The sequence below is a fragment of the Cervus canadensis genome, chromosome 1 (assembly GCF_019320065.1).
Source record: "Cervus canadensis isolate Bull #8, Minnesota chromosome 1, ASM1932006v1, whole genome shotgun sequence".
Classification (NCBI taxonomy): Eukaryota; Metazoa; Chordata; class Mammalia; order Artiodactyla; family Cervidae; genus Cervus; species Cervus canadensis.
This window is the reverse complement of record NC_057386.1, coordinates 18,088,504-18,108,092: the sequence shown is the minus strand read 5'-3', so window position 1 is coordinate 18,108,092 and position 19,589 is coordinate 18,088,504. Positions and strand designations below refer to the sequence as shown.

General features: G+C 35.5%; 1 protein-coding gene across 1 annotated transcript; it reads left to right on the top strand.

Moving 5' to 3' along the window:
• The first annotated feature begins 2,957 nt into the window (after positions 1–2,957).
• On the top strand, positions 2,958–17,540 carry MEIOC (meiosis specific with coiled-coil domain). The gene is made up of 10 exons (XM_043469004.1): positions 2,958–2,981; positions 3,241–3,525; positions 3,680–4,072; positions 4,187–4,321; positions 6,606–6,763; positions 8,714–8,818; positions 9,711–11,583; positions 12,080–12,214; positions 15,102–15,282; positions 15,784–17,540. Exons 1-10 carry the CDS (start codon positions 2,958–2,960, stop codon positions 16,011–16,013), a joined length of 3,519 nt encoding a protein of 1,172 aa, XP_043324939.1. The 3' UTR covers positions 16,014–17,540.
• Positions 17,541–19,589: the final 2,049 nt, after the last annotated feature.

The window sequence follows — 19,589 nt, the reverse complement described above, 5'->3', positions numbered from 1 at the left end:
GCAGGGCAATGAAGCCCAGGCACAACAGCTACTGAATCCAAGGGCCCTAGAGCAACAAGACAAGCTGCCATGAGAAGCCCGAGTACTGCGACTGGAGAATGCCCCCCACTTGCCGCACCTAGAGAAAAGCCTGTGTGCAGCAATGAAACCCAGCACAGCCAATAAATAAATAAATAAATAAAAATTTAAGAATAATGTCTATTAAGAAGAGAGAGGAAGGGAGAGAATCAAGTCATCAAGCCAGACAAGCAGTGGGACTCCAAATTGGAGGTAAAAACCTTGAAACAGAGGTAGAGCCTTACAAGTGGGGAACCTCCCTTACTCCGCCCTCCAAAGCAGGAGTCAAGGAAGTAGCTTGTCTATGTTTTAATTTTGTAGGTCCCCTACGAAAGGACAGGCTAGAGAACTCTACCTACTTAGGGATCAGTTCAGAACCTGAACAGAATTTAAAAGCTTTTGCAATAAAGCAACTGTTGAATATTTCCCGGCTCTGACAGGTTTTGATAAGGACCCTCAACATTATATAAGACAATGGTTTGCAAAATATCCAGCTTTCAGGTTGACCTGTCAGTAAGTATGTCCTCTCATGGTATTTTAGACTGCACAAATAGAAAGCAAGACAGATAAAATAATATAGGAAATTCAGCTGCTGAAAAATTACAACAAGGAGGTGGGCTATGTGTTTTCAGGAAGATTCTATATATTCAGAATCTATTTCCCACCTCAATGGTATATAATCATCCAATTCGAAAACCACGTCTTTCAGGAATGTTTTTTAATTTTTTACCTTTTGGAAGGAAGCTTGCTTGCAGCAGTATATCACAACGCAAAGCTTTAATGGATTTTTAAATGCCCAGATTAAGAGAGAATGACCTAGAACCCTATCTAACTGAAAGGGGAAAGGCAGAAACAACGAATCTTTTTAAAGTTCTCAAACTCTGTGGTCTAAATTAAAACTGCGGGTCTTAATTAAAAAAAAAAAAAAAAAGAAGAAGAAGAAGCTGTTTTCCAGTCCATTGGTGTCAAGAGATCCTTCATTCTATATCTGGGGATCCCTCAAATTTGGGAGTTTCCATGTTACAGAAAAACATCTACATCTGCTTTATTGACTGCACCAAAGCCTTTGACTGTGTGGATCACAACAAAATGTAAAAGCAGAGAAGACATAAAACAATTATTTGAGTATTTCTAACTTCTTACTGTAGTCTGAGGTTTGTATCTATATTTAGGCAGTTGTGAAAACAATCCCATCTACCTCTCAACACACCCATTCAGAATGAGATCTTCCAAAAAAGAAATGCAAGAGATGAAAGAAAGAACTAACTATACACTAAATACTTGTTTTTAATCCATAACCAAAATGATCCCTTTTCTAATGTATTCACTTGAGTTCAATGGGGTGTTCCACTTTCCTGTAACCTTCATTTCCAAAACAAACCATATCAATACTAAATAAGACAATACAATCTCAAAAAAATGAGCAAAGGATTTAAATAAATATTTTTCCAAAGAACATACACAAATGGTCAATAAGCACATGAAAAGATGCTTAACATCATTAGTCATAAGGGAAATGAAAATCAAAACCACAGTGATATGCCATATCACAACTTCTTGAAAGGTTATTAAAAAAAAAACGGAAGGAAAAATAACAACTGTTGGCAAGGATGTAAATAAACTGGAACCCTGGTGTATTGCTCTGGGGGTGCAAAATGGTGCAGCTTCAGTAGGATAGTTTGGTGTGGAAAATGTTGAATGGAATTACCATATGACAGCAATTCCACTCTTAAACATATATCCAAAATAATTGAAAAGGGAAATCAAATAGACATTTGTACACTAATGCTCTTTACACCATTCTTCATTACAAAGAAAAGGTGAACACAAGCCAAGTGTCCATCAATTGATTAATATTATTCAGCCATAAAATGGAGTGAAATTCTGACACGCACAACATGAATCTTGACATTGTGCTAATGAAATGAGTCACGAAAGGACCAATATTGTATGATTCCACTTATATGAAGTAATTAGAATAGGTGAGTTCACAGTAACATAAAGTGGAACAGTGGTTCCCAGAGAGTGGAAGGAAGGGGAAATGGGAGTTATGTCTTTTATTGGGTACAAAATTTGTTTGGGATAATGAAATATTTCTAGATATGGATGGTTGCATAACATTGAGTATAATGTCATTGAATTAAACATTCGAAGGTGCTTAAAATGGCAAATCTTATGTCTATCTTATTACAATAAAAAAGATACATAAGAGGATTCATAGTTTTGCAAAATCATTCTGGGTGTTATGGGAGAGAGACAAAACAGTATGCTCTAAATGTAAGGAGGGAGTAAACTCCAGGTTAGCAACTTTAAGGGTGAGGTAGGGAAATAAATATAATGAATTGGTACAGCCAGGTCAACTAACAAGCTTTCTTAACTCAAAGCTGAGTTGGGATCCAAAATAACCATCAGGGCAATATGGGCCAAAAAGACATGTCCCCCTATCCTATTTCCATTTATGCTTGAGTTAAAAAAAACACCTTCCACTTTATTGCTTCTCAAATTTTGATTTTAAATATACATGCCCTAAAGGTGGTAACTGTGCTTACTTTGATCATCTTCAATATTTCAATGCACACAAAATTGTTTAGCATTTTCTGGGGACAAAATCTTGAGATACCACATCCTCGAATGGGACCATCTATGTGAACGGCTTATTTGGTACAGGTCAGAGTGAAATTTGTTCAGGGGTTCCATAAGCATCAAAATGCCTTCACCCCCATCGAAGCGTGGGGCCTAGGACAGAGAACAGCTCTCTTCCTTCTCAGAAGGGACTTTTCCAACAACCCCCAACTCCTTAACGGGTTCCTCACGCTCCGTAAACGAGCCCAAGCCTATCATTCTCTGAGGCTGCTCCAAAGGATTCTGGGAGTTAGGGGCAGGACCAGGGGCAAAATGAAATGTTGGAGCAAGGTGAACAGCCGGTAAGTTTAGGATTATCCGCCGGTTGCTGAGCGACTTCTCAAATCTTCCTGACCACTTCCATCACTTCTCCCACCTGGTAGGCCCGAGCTCCTAATCCTCCTTCCACGCCCCGCCCCTCAGCTGCTCTACTAGCCAATCATCAGGCGGGTGCTTGACAGACTGGGCCAATCCCGAACACGTTCACTTTGAGCGGGAAAGGCTCAGAAACGCAGAGAGAGCGAGGTCGCCGTAACGGCTGGTTCTTGGCCTTGTCTCTAGTGGGTAACAGGTCTCGGAGGCCGCCGCCCATTGGCCGGGCAGCGGGCCAATGAGGGGTGCGAAGCCGAAGACGGGCCTCCCAGGAGGGGGCGGGGCGGGCCCGTGCCGGGTCGCGTGCCGGGTCGCGAGCCCCTGGTGGGCAAAGTAACGGCCTCTCCCCAGCCTCTCCCTCCCAGCTCCTGCCCCCGCACCCACAGACCTGCTCCAGGCAGCGCCCGGGGCGGAGGCAGCAGCGGCGGGGTGCGGGTTGAGGGAGCTGGGCCTCGACGCCCCCCCCTCATCCCCGTACCCCAGGAGCTGTGCCTAGTCCAGGAGGGGCTGGGAGGCCCATGGAGGTGAGCTGCGGAGACCCCCGCCCGCCCCCTCACCCCCCAGGCCTGAGGGAGGGACTTGAGGTAACTGGCGGGGACTGTCGGGGTCTGGGTGGCGGCCGGGCTAGGAGGACGGCGACCGTGAGGAGAGACAGAACGGGCGCGTCCCCGGACGCGTGTCTCTGAAGCGGCGGGGCTGGAGAGGCCTGGTCGCAGGCGAGGAGCCCCGACGGGGCGCCCGGGCTGAGCCGCGGGGTGAGCCTGGGGCTCGGCGGCCGATGGGGTCAGGGCCTGGGGACGCGCTGCGGGCTGACAGAACTGGCGGCGAGGCGGAGCAGGTGACTGACCGCGACGCGCAGGCTACCGCTGCCTCCCCAACGTCGGGCCGCGGCGGCGCTGAGGCGGAGGCCGACAGGGAGGGCCCGTCAGGCGCGCCTCGGGGTCCGGCCGGAAAAAGGAGAGGGAAACCCGGGGGCGGAAGCGCGGGGTCCCCAAATGAATGTTCTGGGAACGGATTCCGGGTGGAGTTAGGCGCACAGCCGACGTAGAACCGTAGAAGCCGTCGTCCGGCCGTATCGGTCCGGCTCTGCCCTGCGTGACATGTCTCTCCTGTTTCCTATCCCCGTTTCGTGCAGCCGAAAGTCGCGTTCCGTGGAGGTGCGAATCGCTGCTGGAACCTCAGTGCGGACGCCAGCAGTCGACTAACAGATGTCTTCAACAGCGTCATGCTGACGGGCTCCCCTTCCTTCTATGATTGCTACAAATCGCAGGTCCGTTTCTCCGCTCTGCCCTTTGTTAGAGGATTTATTCTCCTTCAAATGCAACCCTACGCCCTGCCCATTCACGTTGGCGTTTAAATTGCTCCACGTTTAGGACCAGACAATATTTTAAATAGAGTTTGTAGAATACAAACTGGTTTTGAAAGCAAGTTAAGGAATAGATTTTTCATTGGTTCTTGCTTTTGCCTTGTCCTCAGCGTGACATGATGACAGAAATGTAAGAAAATCCGTATTTGCTTAGACCGTAAGATAATTTTCCCTTCCAGCATTTATTGGAAGTCGGTGCAAACATACGTTTGATCATTTAAAGGGGAAATTTTTCTATACTTTTTTATTCTCGGGCTCTGATAATGTCTTAGATGACGTGGTACCTTTTACCTCACCTAAAACATTTAGTTTTGTTAATCGTGTTAAATTAGCTTAGGATAATATGTCATTTTCATTTGAAATTATTTAACCAGCACATCGCTGTTGATATTGTTATATTTTGAATTACAACAGTGTCCTGAAATAAATAATTTTATTTAATTCACATGACAGCCTTGTATAGTATTATACCCATTGTACAGATTGAGAAACTGAGGCCCAAAGAATTTGACTTGTGCTGTAAGTGACAAAACCCAAGTTGACTCCAGGTCTTTTCACTGCAAAGATCAACATTCCATTGCTCTCTATAATGTTTACCTGACTACTAAAATTTACTTGGATTTAATTTCAGTTGATTAAGCATAGCAAGAATAAAGTGAGACATTTTGCAATTAGCTAGACTAATTAGTGTACCAACCCTAAGCATTCACATATTTAACTGCCAGAAATGTTTTGACTGAAGAGTATCTAGATAGCCACCACATTACTTTAGTTGCTTGTTTTATCCTAGAATATTAAATTTAAATCAATCTTTTAAAAGGATTTAATTTTTCTAATACTCAAATATTTAAAATATAAAGTATACTTGAAATAATACTTTCTCAATATATTTTGTTTCAAATACTGTTTACCTCATTTGATATTATATAATCTGAAAATGCATCATGTCCATGAAGAACAAAAATTTAGGAATGTTTTGATCTAAACATGTTTCATCTCTTTTCACATCAATTTTGATTGTGAATAAAAGCAATTAGAAAATATTTTTAACCAGGATTATATACCTTCTATATTTATAAGAAAATACCTTTTCTACTGTGTTTTGTCTGGATATTTATAGCTATTACATCTTGGGTTTTAGTAGCTCCTTATTTGGAGAGTTAAAAATTGTGAATCTATATTTTCAGACTATTTTAAGTATTTAAAATTTGAGGTGCAGTATTTTCATTGTACTTGAATCCCTTTTTTGGAAGAAGACAGGACTTCAAATAATTCATTAAAATCTTAAAACTCAAACCTTTTACCTTATTTACTCAAAATTCATTATAGAAGTATAAAGAAAAAAAATGAACTCGTTTTTTCTTCTAACTATAATATCTTTAAATTTCTTAAGATAAAATATTTTTTGTATTGTCTCATTTTTATACTTCCTCTTGGAAATAAACTAAGCTGAAAATTAAAGATATTGTTTTCAAAGGCCCTAGTGTGGGAGTAAGACGGCCTTGAGTTTGGGTTTTAGTTTTGTCACCTCTTAGCTCAATAATTTGTAGCCTCATTTTTAAACCCATTATAAAACACCCATTTTCTCATTTTTAAAATACAGAGAATATCCATGTCGTAAGGTGACTGAATACACTGTGTGGAATTTCTTTGAAAATTCGATGTAAATGTACATTCACTTGTTTTTCACAGATTGGGGACATTAAGACTGAATTTTGTAAATGATTTATTAAAAATAATACTAAAAATAACACAGCTATGGTCCACATAGTGCTCATCTGCTCAAAAAATTAAAACAGCAATAATTATAGGTGTTCATGTCCTTTCTCAGGGATAAGCAACAGCTATTGGACAGGGGCCATATCTGCTGAGTGGCTGTTTTTGTAAACAAAATTTTATTGGAATAGCCACAGCCTCTAATTTACACATTGTCTATAGTTGCTTTGGTGCTAGGAGTTTCAACAGAGACCTTAACACAGTAAACCATAAAATATTTATTATCTGACACTTTATAGGAAAAAATTGCCAACTCCTACTGTTAAAGTAAGCTTAAGTGGCTAAGTCTATATTTGTCTCCCAACTTTTACACATGTATTATTTCCTCAGATTTCTTATTATTTCACTAATATTCTGTAATAAATGTAGTTTTGATTATATCTGATATACAAACATGCCTTTAAAATTTCAGAATGAAGATAGTGTTGACCTAAGGCAGACCTATGCTCCACTTTCTTCATCAACGGAATATGCAAGTTCTGTAGATTCTTCACTTTTCTATGCACCATGGTCTACATATGGAGATGATATTAAACAGCCCTCTAATTCTCAGATCAATGTAAAGAACAGGTAAATTAATAAATTAGATTTCTCAGGCTAAACAAAGTGTTCTTAAGTTTGATTATGTGGGGACCTAGTTGTATTAGCTCTTTGTTCCCTATATCAGTATTTTTATGTTATGACATTATAATTTTATTTAACCAAACTTCTAGGAAATCATAAAAGTTATGTGTCTATAATTTTTTCTTGCTACTTTCTTTCATTAATTAGAAGCAACCCTGAGTACATCTTAAGTTCCTCTTTCTAAAGATAGCATATAAATGAGTTAGAATTTTTCAATCTATTTTTTAATCCAGTTCTAAATGTTCAGTAATTCTTGCCTTACAAGTATACAACAAACAGGATTTTATCAAATGTAAGATACTTATTTTCTATTCAGTTCCACTAATAATGAGGGCTAACTCTATGTCAGATTCTCTCCTATTGGGGATATTAGAATTAACATGGCAAATATTATTCCTGCCTTTATAGATCTTATAGTAATGGTGATGATTATGATAACTTGCCAGGTAAGGTCTAATGAAGAAGTATAAAATATTATGGGAGCTTATTGCAAAGAGAAGCTTAAGGGAGTGACACTACCTTTATATTAATTATAATAAGGAAACAGTTAAAAGAGACTGATGTGTCTTTACTAGGAAATAATTATTTTTAAAATCTACTAATTAAATGTTAAATATTTAGAAATTAGTTTTAAGTTCTCTAAAATAGATTTTATTAGGTGGACTACATAACTCCACACAAAAAAAGCATTTTTTTAGTTAATACATGTTCATTGAAAAACTTCAGACTTTATAGAAATACATAAAGGCAAGCAGAAGTTTACCTTTACCCTGCCTTTCTACCTTCCAGTAAAAACTATTAACAGTTTGATATATATTACATTGAATATTTTTCTAGATATATATTAACATTATTATACAAAAAGTTTATATCAAATATTTTTGAAATAACAAAATGTAGTGGGAAAAGTATTAGACTTGTAGGTAGACCATTTATTCAACAAGTATATAGTAAAGCATGGCAAATGATAAACCTTTGCAAAATTCAAGTTTTTTAATATCATGATTGTTTATTCAGTTTAGTGATTACTGATACCTACCTTTCCTTTGTTATGAAGATCAATGAAATATTTGAATGTTACACAAGTATAAGGTATTTTTATTTCTGAAATGTCCTAACACTATGAAATGTTAGACATAAAATATTAAAAAACAAGAAGTTGCAATTTAAAAACAACATATTACTTCTAGGAACAAATTACCCAAAACCCATAAGAGGTAAAAAGGGACCAGTACATTCCATCTCATTGTTGTTTTTTACATTTTGTTTTGTTTAGATAGTGTTGGTCACTAGGTAGGATTTGATCTAGATGGAGCACCAGTCACTTCTTTGGCAAAGACTTGGGGATATCCCCCAAATCTTTTACATTAAAGGGCAACTGCCGCATTCTTGTGATATTTAGGATGACCATATCACTGTACTTTTTAATCCAACTTTTAGTATAAGAGTCACAAAAATAGAGTAGCAGGTTCATATGGTTTTCAAATCACAAATGAAAAAACTTAGCAAGTGTCCATGTAATTATGTATAACAGGACTAGACATGCTTTCAGAAGCAGCCATGGTACCAATCATGTCTATAACATCATAGATTAGAGATTTATATCTTGGTCACCTAAAATGAATAGCATGTGTTTTGGAGAAGTAAGAGGTAAGCATTCATTGAGAACTAGACATAAGATTTGGAATGAAGGAGAAATATTTATGTAGGATAAACACTATGCTAAAGTGGAAAATATTCTTGAGTTCCTATTCCCTCTTTAGTTGAAATGAAGGTATAGAGTTAATCCAGATATTTTATAGAAAAATAAGTCAGAATAAGTCTGGAAAAAGAAATCAATATATTATGTTTCAATAGGAGCAAAAGAATTTACATGTGATATTCATTTATTTTTAGGATTCAAACAGAAAGAAATGACTATGGTAGTGAAACAGACTTATATGGACTTGTGTCTAACATTTTGGAAGAACAAGATAAATCACAGCCATACTTTGCTGAGGGGTTAGTATATTATATAACCTATATAGTGTGTAATAAACTTTTGAATTTCCAGGTACTAGGTCTTTAACTTTTATTTTTACTTAAGAGAGGATCATCTGACATTCGACATCGTAATTCAGATATTTGTTTCTAGGAGCCTTAATTTTCCTGAGGTGCTTGCCATACAATTGAAAGTTTAATTTGCTATTAAGAACTTTCATTTGAAAAATCATTCTTCCATAATTCAAAGCTATTTCCCTTGAGTTCATGAGCTAAAATTTGGCTTAAAGAGTATAAATTCCAACGACTTTTATACTTATACCTCCAAAAATAAAACTATCATTGCTTCTGAGTAGAAATATGTATGGATTTTATTCATATAGTAAAAACTTTTAAAGTACGCATTAATTGTTTTACTTGGGTGTAGAAGCCATATTATCCAGATTCCCTATTTCATAAATAGGGAAATATGTAGCATACATCTAACCAATGAAAATGTTTTCATTTCAATGAGAGTACATCTTTTTTAATTACAAAAATTGTGGTCAACAACACTTTTGTATTAACCTTATATAATAATGTAAAAAAAAACTTATCTGGTTTCTACTTACTATATGTAAACCGTTCATGTAAGACTATGCAATCACCAGCCTCAGGCTTTAGTTTATGTCTCCTCGAAAAGTATACTGAAGACATATTAAGACTAAAATGCATATTTATGCAGCATATAGCACATTTTAAGTGACAGAAGGTTATTTGGATGTAATGGCAGCTTATAAGCCAAAGTTGGAAAGGATTAGAGAATAGTGAATGGGGCAATATAAATGTTTTGAAAGCCTTTCCTCCCTTCTCCACTAAGGAAATAAAGACTTTTAAAATCTGAATTGTAATTAAATATATTTGCTTGTTCTAGGACCTGTTCCTCCAATTTAAAGTCAGTTTGGCCAATGAACACAAGCAGATTTGCAGATCACCATGACCTCTTAACAGAAACCAAAAGGCCAGTAGATACAGCCATCTCTCAGCAAGCTTTTTATACTGGTGAATCTGTGTCAACAGTGGAAAAGCAGTACCTACATAACAGTAATCTCATACCACAACAAAAAATAGATGAACTTTATCATGGATTTACTGGTTTAGACCTTGAAGAACAATGGATGTACCCCTCACGAAGTGATCATTCCAGCTGTTACAATATTCAGACAAATGAAACAGCTAAGACAGCATTTCAAGAATATCCATTTATCAAAAATTGTTTTACACCACAAACTGGTCTGTCTGACATCATGAAAGAATCAGGAGTTGATACTTACTCTTATGGAAGAGAGAAAATATGTGCTAAAGGTCTTGAAGCACCATTACAGCAAAAGAGGGCAGAGATATTTCTTTCCCAATTTAATAGGTACAGTGAAAATCCAGATTATTGTAGATACCCAGAATATGCTCATCCTAATAAGGCTAAGCTGAGTAAGTGTTCAAATTTTAGTGTCCAAGATGGTAAAAAATTAGCTAGTGCCACACCTGAAGCACCAACTGTAGAAGCAGACACCTACACCAAGTTATTTCAGGTAAAACCAACAAATCAGAAAAAAATGGAGGAGACAATACCTGACCAGCAGAATTTCACATTTCCAAAAACTACACCACATCTGACAGAAAAACAGTTTGGAAAGGAAGCAGCATTTACTGCTGATTTTGGCTTAAAATCAGAATATGGACTAAAACCTCATACAACTTGTCCAGCTAATAATGATTTTGCTAATGTCACAGAAAAACAACAGTTTACTAAACCTGACCCCCCAAATTCTGAGTATTTTAAATCAGTGAATTTACTAGCAAATTCAGCAACATCTTCAGGAGGTATCAACTTAAACAGACCAACATGGATGAATGTCCAAACAAAAAATAACACTCCTATTCTTTATCGAAATCAAGGTAACTTGATGAAATTAAATTCTCATTTAAGTGCAGCTTCAAAAGGTTCCAACCATTCTTCAGATTTCCCCCAACTATCATCTACAAATTTAACCCCAAATAGCAATTTATTTCAGAAGTATTGCCAAGAAAACCCTTCAGCATTTTCTAGTTTTGATTTTGGTTACAATGGTGCAGAAAGAATCCAATCTGTCAATCACATGGAAGGACTGACAAAGACTGGAGAAGAAAATCTCTTTGAATCTGTTACCGATAAAAAAATAAAGCAGCCAAATGGATTTTGTGATAACTATTCAGCTCAGCAGTATGGGATCATTGAAAATGTAAACAAACATAATTTTCAAGCTAAGCCCCAAAGTGGACATTATGATCCTGAGGAAGGGCCAAAGCATTTAGATGGCTTATCTCAAAATACATATCAAGATCTATTGGAGTCACAGGGTCATTTTAATAGCCACAGACAAGGAAGTGGAGACAGCAATATTAATAGCCGTGTGAATCGCACACAGGTGTCATGCTTTTCTAATAATTATATGATGGGAGATTTAAGGCATAATCAGAGTTTTCAACAACTTGGTTCAAGTGGGTTTCCGCTAAGATCCACTCATCCATTTGGCCATTCAGTTGTTCCACTGTTGGATTCATATGATTTGTTTTCTTATGATGACTTAAGCCATTTATACCCATATTTTAATGATATGATGTATGGTGATAATTCCTTTTCTGGTTTCGTGCCAACTTTTGGATTTCAAAGACCAATTAAAACCCGCAGTGGACCAGCCAGTGAACTTCATATTCGTCTAGAAGAGTGCTATGAACAATGGAGAGCATTAGAAAAGGAGAGAAAAAAGGTAACACAAAACTATCCATTTAGGCATAACTTAGTATATCCCCTTTGCCTATTTTCATTTTGTTTACCCTAGTGTAGTTTTAAGAAAGAGTACTTATTTTTAAGTTGAATTCTTCTATAATGTGTAGTATTTGTTAAGTCCATGACTATACAGAATTAATTAGGTGACTTAAAGAGACTAAAAATGCTTGGGGCTTAAAAATTTTTTTAAGTTTATTTTGCCTGTTAGGTAGACTTTTTCCTTAATGGGTTGAAAGTTTATTTATTTGAATTTTCTAAGTATTAAACTATTGGAGTGTTCAGGTATTTTATGCATTAAGTGTGACAGAAAAGTACATGGTACTGTGGTTTATATTTATTGCCTTTTGATACCAAAACAGAATTTTTATCTAAAGGAGTAATTTTCAATTTTCTTTTTAGGCCTATGAGAAATATTATTCATGATTGAGTAATATTTAGAAAATTTAGTATCTAAAAGTTATATAATTTTTTTACAGACTGAATTGGCCCTTGCGAAGAATTATCCAGGGAAAAAAGTATCCAGTACTAACAATACTCCAATTCCACGGCTGACCTCCAACCCATCTAGAGTTGATCGGTTAATTGTGGATGAACTTCGAGAACAAGCCAGAGTAAGCTGTGAAAATATCCAATAGCAGATTTTTTTTAACTGTTTGATAAAATTTTTAAGTGCCTTAGCAAGTTAGAGTTCTGAAGGATTCTTAAATCACATTTATGTGTAACTCTCTGAAATGTATTCTTTCCCATGTTTGGACCTAGAACTATTAGTTATTTCGGAAGGGGAAAATAGCCCCACTCAGTCATTAAAATAGTAAGTTTAGTAATCTAAGAGATTCCTCTTCAAGAAATCCAGATTAGCAGTGGAACTAATCCACAAAAGAAAAAAAAATTTTAAAGCAAAAACCATTTTGAATATTATTTATAATATATAAAATATATAAAATAATATAATAAAGTGTCCCATTTCTTAATCACAAACATTTGTTTTCTAGCTTCACGAAAAAGCTTTGCTTATATTATACAAGGTAGTAAATTAATAGGAAATTACCTTATTTCATTTTCTTGATCCTGTTCTCTTGAGTTATTTAACAAACATTAAGTATATCTAGCAATGTATTAATTACTAATAAACTGAAGTATGTAAGTATATGCATAATTTTATAAAATAGCCTTATTTTGGAAAAGTAGTATATCACTTCAGATCAAATGTAAAGAATCTTGATGTTAATTAAAAATTATTTTCCTATTATCTCCTTTGTAATTTCAGAATTTTCTAAGCAACTGTAATAGAATAGGGTAGTTTTTTCTTTCTGACCTTCCTCTTTTAAAAACTTCTGTTTTCTGGTACTTCCCTGTGGTCCAGTGGCTAAGACTCCATGTTCCCAATGTAGGGGGTCCTGGTTCCATCCCTGGTCAGGGAACTAGATCCCACATGCTGCAACTAAGAGTTCTCATGCTGCTCTGAGGATTCAGTATGCCGAGTGCTGCAACTATGACCTAGTGCAGCCAAATAAATAAACAAAATAATTTTTAAAAACTTCTGTTTTCCAGGTAAAATCTGATAACAATTCCTAGGAAAAGGCATGCAGTGAAACAGATTGCATCTATGATTGAATAAAAGCCATTTAAGGAATTAGAAAAAATCAGCACAATAGAGTCTTATTTTATTGATCATTGGTTTCTTACCTATACCATGCTGTCTTTAAAATACAGACATGAAATATTTCAATGGAAAAGTATTGATTTTTACCTAGCTTTCAGCCTTGATTAGTTGTAATTTTTAATCAAATTCATAAATTTGTACAATGGAATTTATCAGTGGTGTGGTCAGATATAGCCAAATGTTATAAAAACTTAAGTCTTTTTTTCAAACTTCCAAGTTAAAATTTTTCTCAGTAATGCATTTCTAGGCAATAAATCAAAGAATTGCTAATGTATTAAGAAATATACTTTTTCCAGCCCTACTTAGGCTTCACCCTGGTTTAGCATATTTATAGCTGTTACAATAATTTTGTTTATATTTAGCAACATTAGACTGGTAATATACAAAAGGCAAAAATATTTTTATGTGTACTACTTCTAGTTTGCTGGTTTTATAGAATTCTGAAAAAAATCTTTTAAGTTTATTAAAAATCACTTGTGTAAATTTTTTCTTTACACTTATTCAAAATGACTATCTTATTTTAAAAATATATAATTTGTAGTTCACTGGAGTTTTTACTGTGGTATTTTTTTCTTGTGTTGTCTTATTTTCCCCCTCAAGAACTGGCTGGTTGTACAGTTGGGAGGAAAATATTTATTTATTCATTTATTTTTGGGTGGGGTAGGAAAATATTTAATACCTGTACTCTTGTGTTTTCTCCATGGGCTTGAACTGGCATGGACTTATACCAAAGAAATTTGGTAGGAGTGTGAGGTTAGAGGCAGTCATTCAGGTGCTTATTAATTGAGAGATATTTTTCTGCTCTTTCCAGTTACTGAATTATGTGAGTTTTAAATCATTTGGCTCCCAAAGTCAGTTACTGTATTTATTAGATGTTCAAATCCTATCTACTCAAAAGTTCTCCTTCCTTACTCCTTCCAAGTTTAGAATTTGAAATTTTAGGCATATACAGCTATGAAACATACTCCCCTTACAGATCTAAGATATATAGTGCCCTTTTTAAAGCTTAATTAACCAGAAGATTCTTCTACCACCAGAAGATTAAGACCTCCTAATTTTCCCTCGCAATTTTGACACATATAGAATTTATTTTGTTACTTCAGCATAAATTTAAGTCAGTATTTTCTGGATTATGGACTCCTTAAAACTAACACTAGCCAATATTATTTCTGACTTCCAAAAGAGAGAATATTGAAGGCCCAGAAGGGAATTGTTGAGGTCAAGATTAATCAGATCTAGAGACTGATTAACCCTTTTTAGCTCAGTTTTTTTTCTTTTAACTACAGTAACTCCTAATAATGCTCTTTTGGCAGGCTATTCTGTTTACCAAAAAGAATGTCAGATTTTATATTGGCACTTACTGTTAATAATATGGATATATTTGAATGTTTGACTTTTTCATTGTTGCTTATTCTCAGTAATTGACTACTTTTAAACCGTCTAGAATTAACATATGTACAAAAGACGGACCTTCCATCCTTGTTTCCCCCAGCATGGTGTCAGGATATAGTAAGCTAGTGAAGTGAAAGTTGCTCAGTCGCGTCCAACTCCTTGCAACTCTATGGACCATAATAGTCCATGGGATTTTCCAAGCCAGAATGGGATGGGTAGCCTTTCCCTTCTCCAGGGGATCTTCCCAACCCACGGATGGAGCAGGGGTCTCCTGCATTGCAGGCAGATTGTTTACCAACTGAGCTATGAGGGAAGCCTAAACATTTACTTATTACTGAATGAACATTATTCCTCTCATCTCTATTCTGCTTCATTGAAGATTTAAGTTAATGACAGGGCAATGTAGTTAAATGCCTCATCAAAATTTAAAATGTTTCCCTCAGGTTGTGACTCTACTGGGCAAAATGGAACGTCTTCGAAGCTCTCCCCTTCATGCTAATATCTCTACAGCTCTTGATAGGCACTTGGAGTCCATTCACATTGTACAGTCACGTAGAAAGGATGAAATTGTTAATGCTTCAAATCGGCAAAGGCAAGGAGTTCCTAGATGCCAAGATGACAGAGGTACAAACATTAATGCATATCCTTTTGATAAGGCAGAGTTAATTTGAATTTAACAAAATCAGATTCTGAAGTTAAAATGGTTGGATTTCTAACATTTACACTTATCTAAAGAATAAATTGTTACATGGTGCCTACATAATGTACTCCAAAAGTGAAAATGAAAATACTTTTATCTATTTGGCTAATTTTACCCATTTAATTGTAATAACTCTGTCAAAGTCTGTTCTACCCAAAGCATAGTCATGGTCATATAAGTCAGAAATAAAATACAAGTGTAACACTTTTTTTTACATAAGTATTTATATTTAAGGTATAACACTTTTAAATATTAAGTACTTTGATTAGCTCAGTCAATAGCCATCTTTCTTATATAAAAAATAATGTTTGATCATTTAGAAGCACAGACTGGGTTTTATAAAAGTTAAGGAGTACTTAAATGATATTTAATTTGAACTGACCACAAATGTTTCTTTTTTTTTTTTTCAAATATTTCTTTTACAGATGTTTTTGCGCTTGCTTCAGCAATTAAAGAGATGTGTGTAGCTACTCGGAAAGCGCGTACTACCCTGTGGTGTGCACTGCAGATGACCTTGCCAAAAACAGCCAGTACAGCTGGCCAAACAGATGTAGAAAAGGCTTTACAAGATATAGTAAACTGTGAAGATAAAGTCCATGAAAGCCTAAATAGTAGCAATCCAACGAACCAGAGAGGTGAAGCAAACAAACATTAAGGAGATGGCAGCAGAAAGAAGATTAAAAAGCTGATAAGTAAATGTATCAAGACATGCTAAAAAATTTTAATGAACTTGTCAGACTTGAAAATTTCATTACATTAATTGTCTTTCAGATTTAAAGTTAGTAATACCTTAATGAAGTCTAACTTCTATTTAAAAATCTATTTGGAATGAATCAGATGTAGTTGAAAGTGAGTCGAACGTAAAGTTGACTATTCTAGGGCAACTAGGAATTCCCAGGTAGTCAAAGATAACAAGTTTAAATTAAATTTTTCCTAACAGCTGAAATATTGCTGAAACTCATTCTGCAGTGCAGGGAAATGCAAATATGAAATTCTTCTAGAAGATAAGTTTCATTTAGGTCTGCCTTAATAAGTATAATTCCAAATAATGAATCTTAAGTGACTGTAACCCAATTATGGCTACAGTCTAGTAACCAAAACAAGTTTTGATTGTGATATAAGAATGTTTTCCTCACAAAACTGGATAATACCTAGGGAACATAGGAAAGAAGGATGAACCCAATATTCATGTAAAAATTTAATATTTAAAATACTACCATATTTATAAATTTGAAATCTTAGTGCCTAAGTATTTGGAGGGAAGTGCATCTGATTCTCCTAAATTAGTGATAAAAGTGCCAGTGTAAAAACCATGCAAGTTACTGAATATAAAACCTGTTCAAATCATTTGTGTATATTATTTAAATTTTAATTACACTATCAATTATTAAATATTTCCAGTTTTAAAGTATTTTAATTGAATCAAAAAACAAAACATTTCTTTTACCTGGATCTTTTAGACTTGATGCATAACTAAAATAATGACTATTGTTTTAATACCCTTAGTTTGCTGCCTTTTTGAGGGTATCACGAAGTTCTAAAATGTATTTTTTAAGGTTAATCTTTAACTAGTTTAGTTTGTAATTGGTTCGTGTATATTTTGTGTAGTTGTGTTCATTAGTTTGCTTCTGAATTTTTTTAAAAGAGCTCTTGAAAGCTTGGCTTTTTCTGTTTCTCATCACTTAATATCTTTGTATGGAACCCAAGTAATTTATTCAGTAATATGAAATGTTGGTATTATGTGACTCAGAAGATCTTGGGTTTTAACATTTCTAGCATGAGTTAAACTATAATATAATGTACTGATGAAATTTAATTGAACTACCCTTGACTAGAAACACTAATGTTTTAAATGTTGGTGTTTTTCTTAGTTTTAGAAATCCTGGTATTAAAAAAAAAAAAAAAAAAAGAGTGTAATCACACCACATAAATTTTCTTTAGATGACGTGCGGAAGAAACTGATTGAGAATGCAGGAGTAACTGTAGGGAGAAACATTTTGATCACTGAAATGCCTTAAAACTACCCAAATGAATTACATTGAGGGTAGTCAAATAAAATAGATCATCCCACCACAGTCACTGCATAGAAAGTGGTTAAGTTTGATATAAGACATGTTGGATGTTATGGAAACAAACATTGTACTGAATTTAGTCTCTCAAGAAAAATAAATTGCTTTGTTGAAAATAGTTTTTTTTATGAGTTTGTATTAGTTTCCAACATTGAGTCACTTGTCAGAAAACCAATTAAGTTTCATTTAACTGATAAGAACTGGTGCTAAGTTTTAAACTTCATTATTAACACAAAAATGTTGGTAGATAATAAACCAACACCATTCAGATTTCCTTGGATTTAACCTGACCTCCTTCAAATAAGAAATTTTTGTTCTGCCTTTGTGTTAATCCAGGAAAACCATAGTAAAACTTCCAGGGAAACTTTTACATACAGTGGTCAGAAATGAAACACTATTAACAAAAAAACACACAAAAATTATTTGAAATTTTGTTAATCAAGTCACACTGCAGATAACTCTCAAATTAGTTGGTTGTCCCTTTCTACTGAATACCCTCTAATGGATGGTTCTTACATATTATACTTCTGAATTACAACTTATGAAAGTGTTCTAAAAGTTATAACAAGATTTAGTTTGATCAAACTGATGCTTCCATCATTTCTAATCCAAAGAATTTGGAATACTCAATTTTATTTTTAATAGAAAAAGCAGTTTTTTATAAAGGTGGTTGAAAATTTAGGTACCTTGAATTATACCACTGTCTTTCCCACTTGAATAGTCTGGTACTGTAAGGTTTTAGAAGGTTGGGGAATTAATGACTGAAATTTCAAATTTGGCCTAACATGTCCATCATATTGTAGAAAACACAGTTGTTTAAAATTTGCCTTTTGCCTTTTTCAATATTGAACGTTTTAGACATAAAAGGTTTATGCACCTGAGTTATGTGGATAACCTTGAGTGAGTGAGTGAAGTCGCCCAGTCGTGTCTGACTCTTTGCGACCCCATGGACTGTAGCCTACCAGGCTACTTCGTCCATGGAATTTTCCAGGCAAGAGTACTGGAGTGGGTTGCCGTTTCCTTCTCCAGGGGATCTTCCCAACCCAGGGATCGAACCTGGGTCTCCCGCATTGCAGGCAGACGCATTACCATCTGAGCCACCAGGGAAGCCCGTGGATAACTTTACTCAAATCCTAATAAGTTGATCTTTTTCTTCTGTTTAGTTCAGGTGTACATTTAACTGTGACCTAGTTAATCGAGTCCTGGAAGAATGAACTGACTACTCTTAAAACAGATTGAAACTACTACCCTTCAGGGTCTATGGATATAACCTGACTCTGCTTCAGAGACCAAAATCAAGGTGAAAACAAACCAAAAATCCCAAATAAGGGTTATTAAAACAGGCTCTCTCACATGCCATCTCTAGCCACAGCCACATATAAAACTAAAATGCCAGCAGTACTCAGATTTCAAAGCCAACCTACTGTCCAAAAAAGAAGGTAATCTTTCTGATCTCCTAATATCCAACCTCACAGAAAGGAAAACTGAGGCAGAGAACTTATGGATTCCAGGAAGAGGGTCTACTAGCAGAAGAGATTATTGGGCTAATCAAAACGTAAGTAAAATTCAAACACATTCCTAAGGGACTATCCACACAGAAGTCACTTCCAGCTGGAAGGAATCAGAATAAATCAAGATACTGATTTAAATAGTTTATTTTTTAAAAAGCTGGTTATTTTTTTTAAAAAATTTTACAATGACACGGTTATAGGAGTGTATAGAGGTGACACGTCATTTCCTTAACCATGTTTTTTACCTTCTGTGGAACAGTAAAAATTTTTGTTAATCTCATAGTTAATGGTATAAAACAGAGGTCAGCAGACATTTTCTCTGAAGGGCCAGGTAGTAAGTATTTTATACTTTATAGGTCACATAAGGTCTCTGTCGCATGTTGTTTCTTTTACAACCCTTTAAAAATGTGCGATCCAATGTGCTCAAACCATACAAAAACAAACGACCAAATTTGGCAGTAGTTTGCCCACCCCTGGTATAATGTATCGACTTTCTGTCTTGACAGAGAAATTGCTCTCTTCAGGCTTCTTGACAGTCTGCTTCCTGAAGTAGAGAAAGGGCTACTTACAACCAAATGTGGTTTGTGACAAAAGTAGAAATGGAGGAGAGTTCCTACTCACTTTCAACTCTCCCAAGCAGTTTTTCCATTC

Excerpts from the sequence above, each read along its gene's own strand:
- MEIOC (XM_043469004.1), top strand. The coding sequence starts at position 2,958 with ATGTTGGAGCAAGGTGAACAGCCG. Across the intron at positions 2,982-3,240 it reads TGGAGCAAGGTGAACAGCCG|TGGGTAACAGGTCTCGGAGG; the intron begins GTAAGTTTAGGA and ends CCTTGTCTCTAG. Across the intron at positions 6,764-8,713 it reads CAGATCAATGTAAAGAACAG|GATTCAAACAGAAAGAAATG; the intron begins GTAAATTAATAA and ends ATTTATTTTTAG.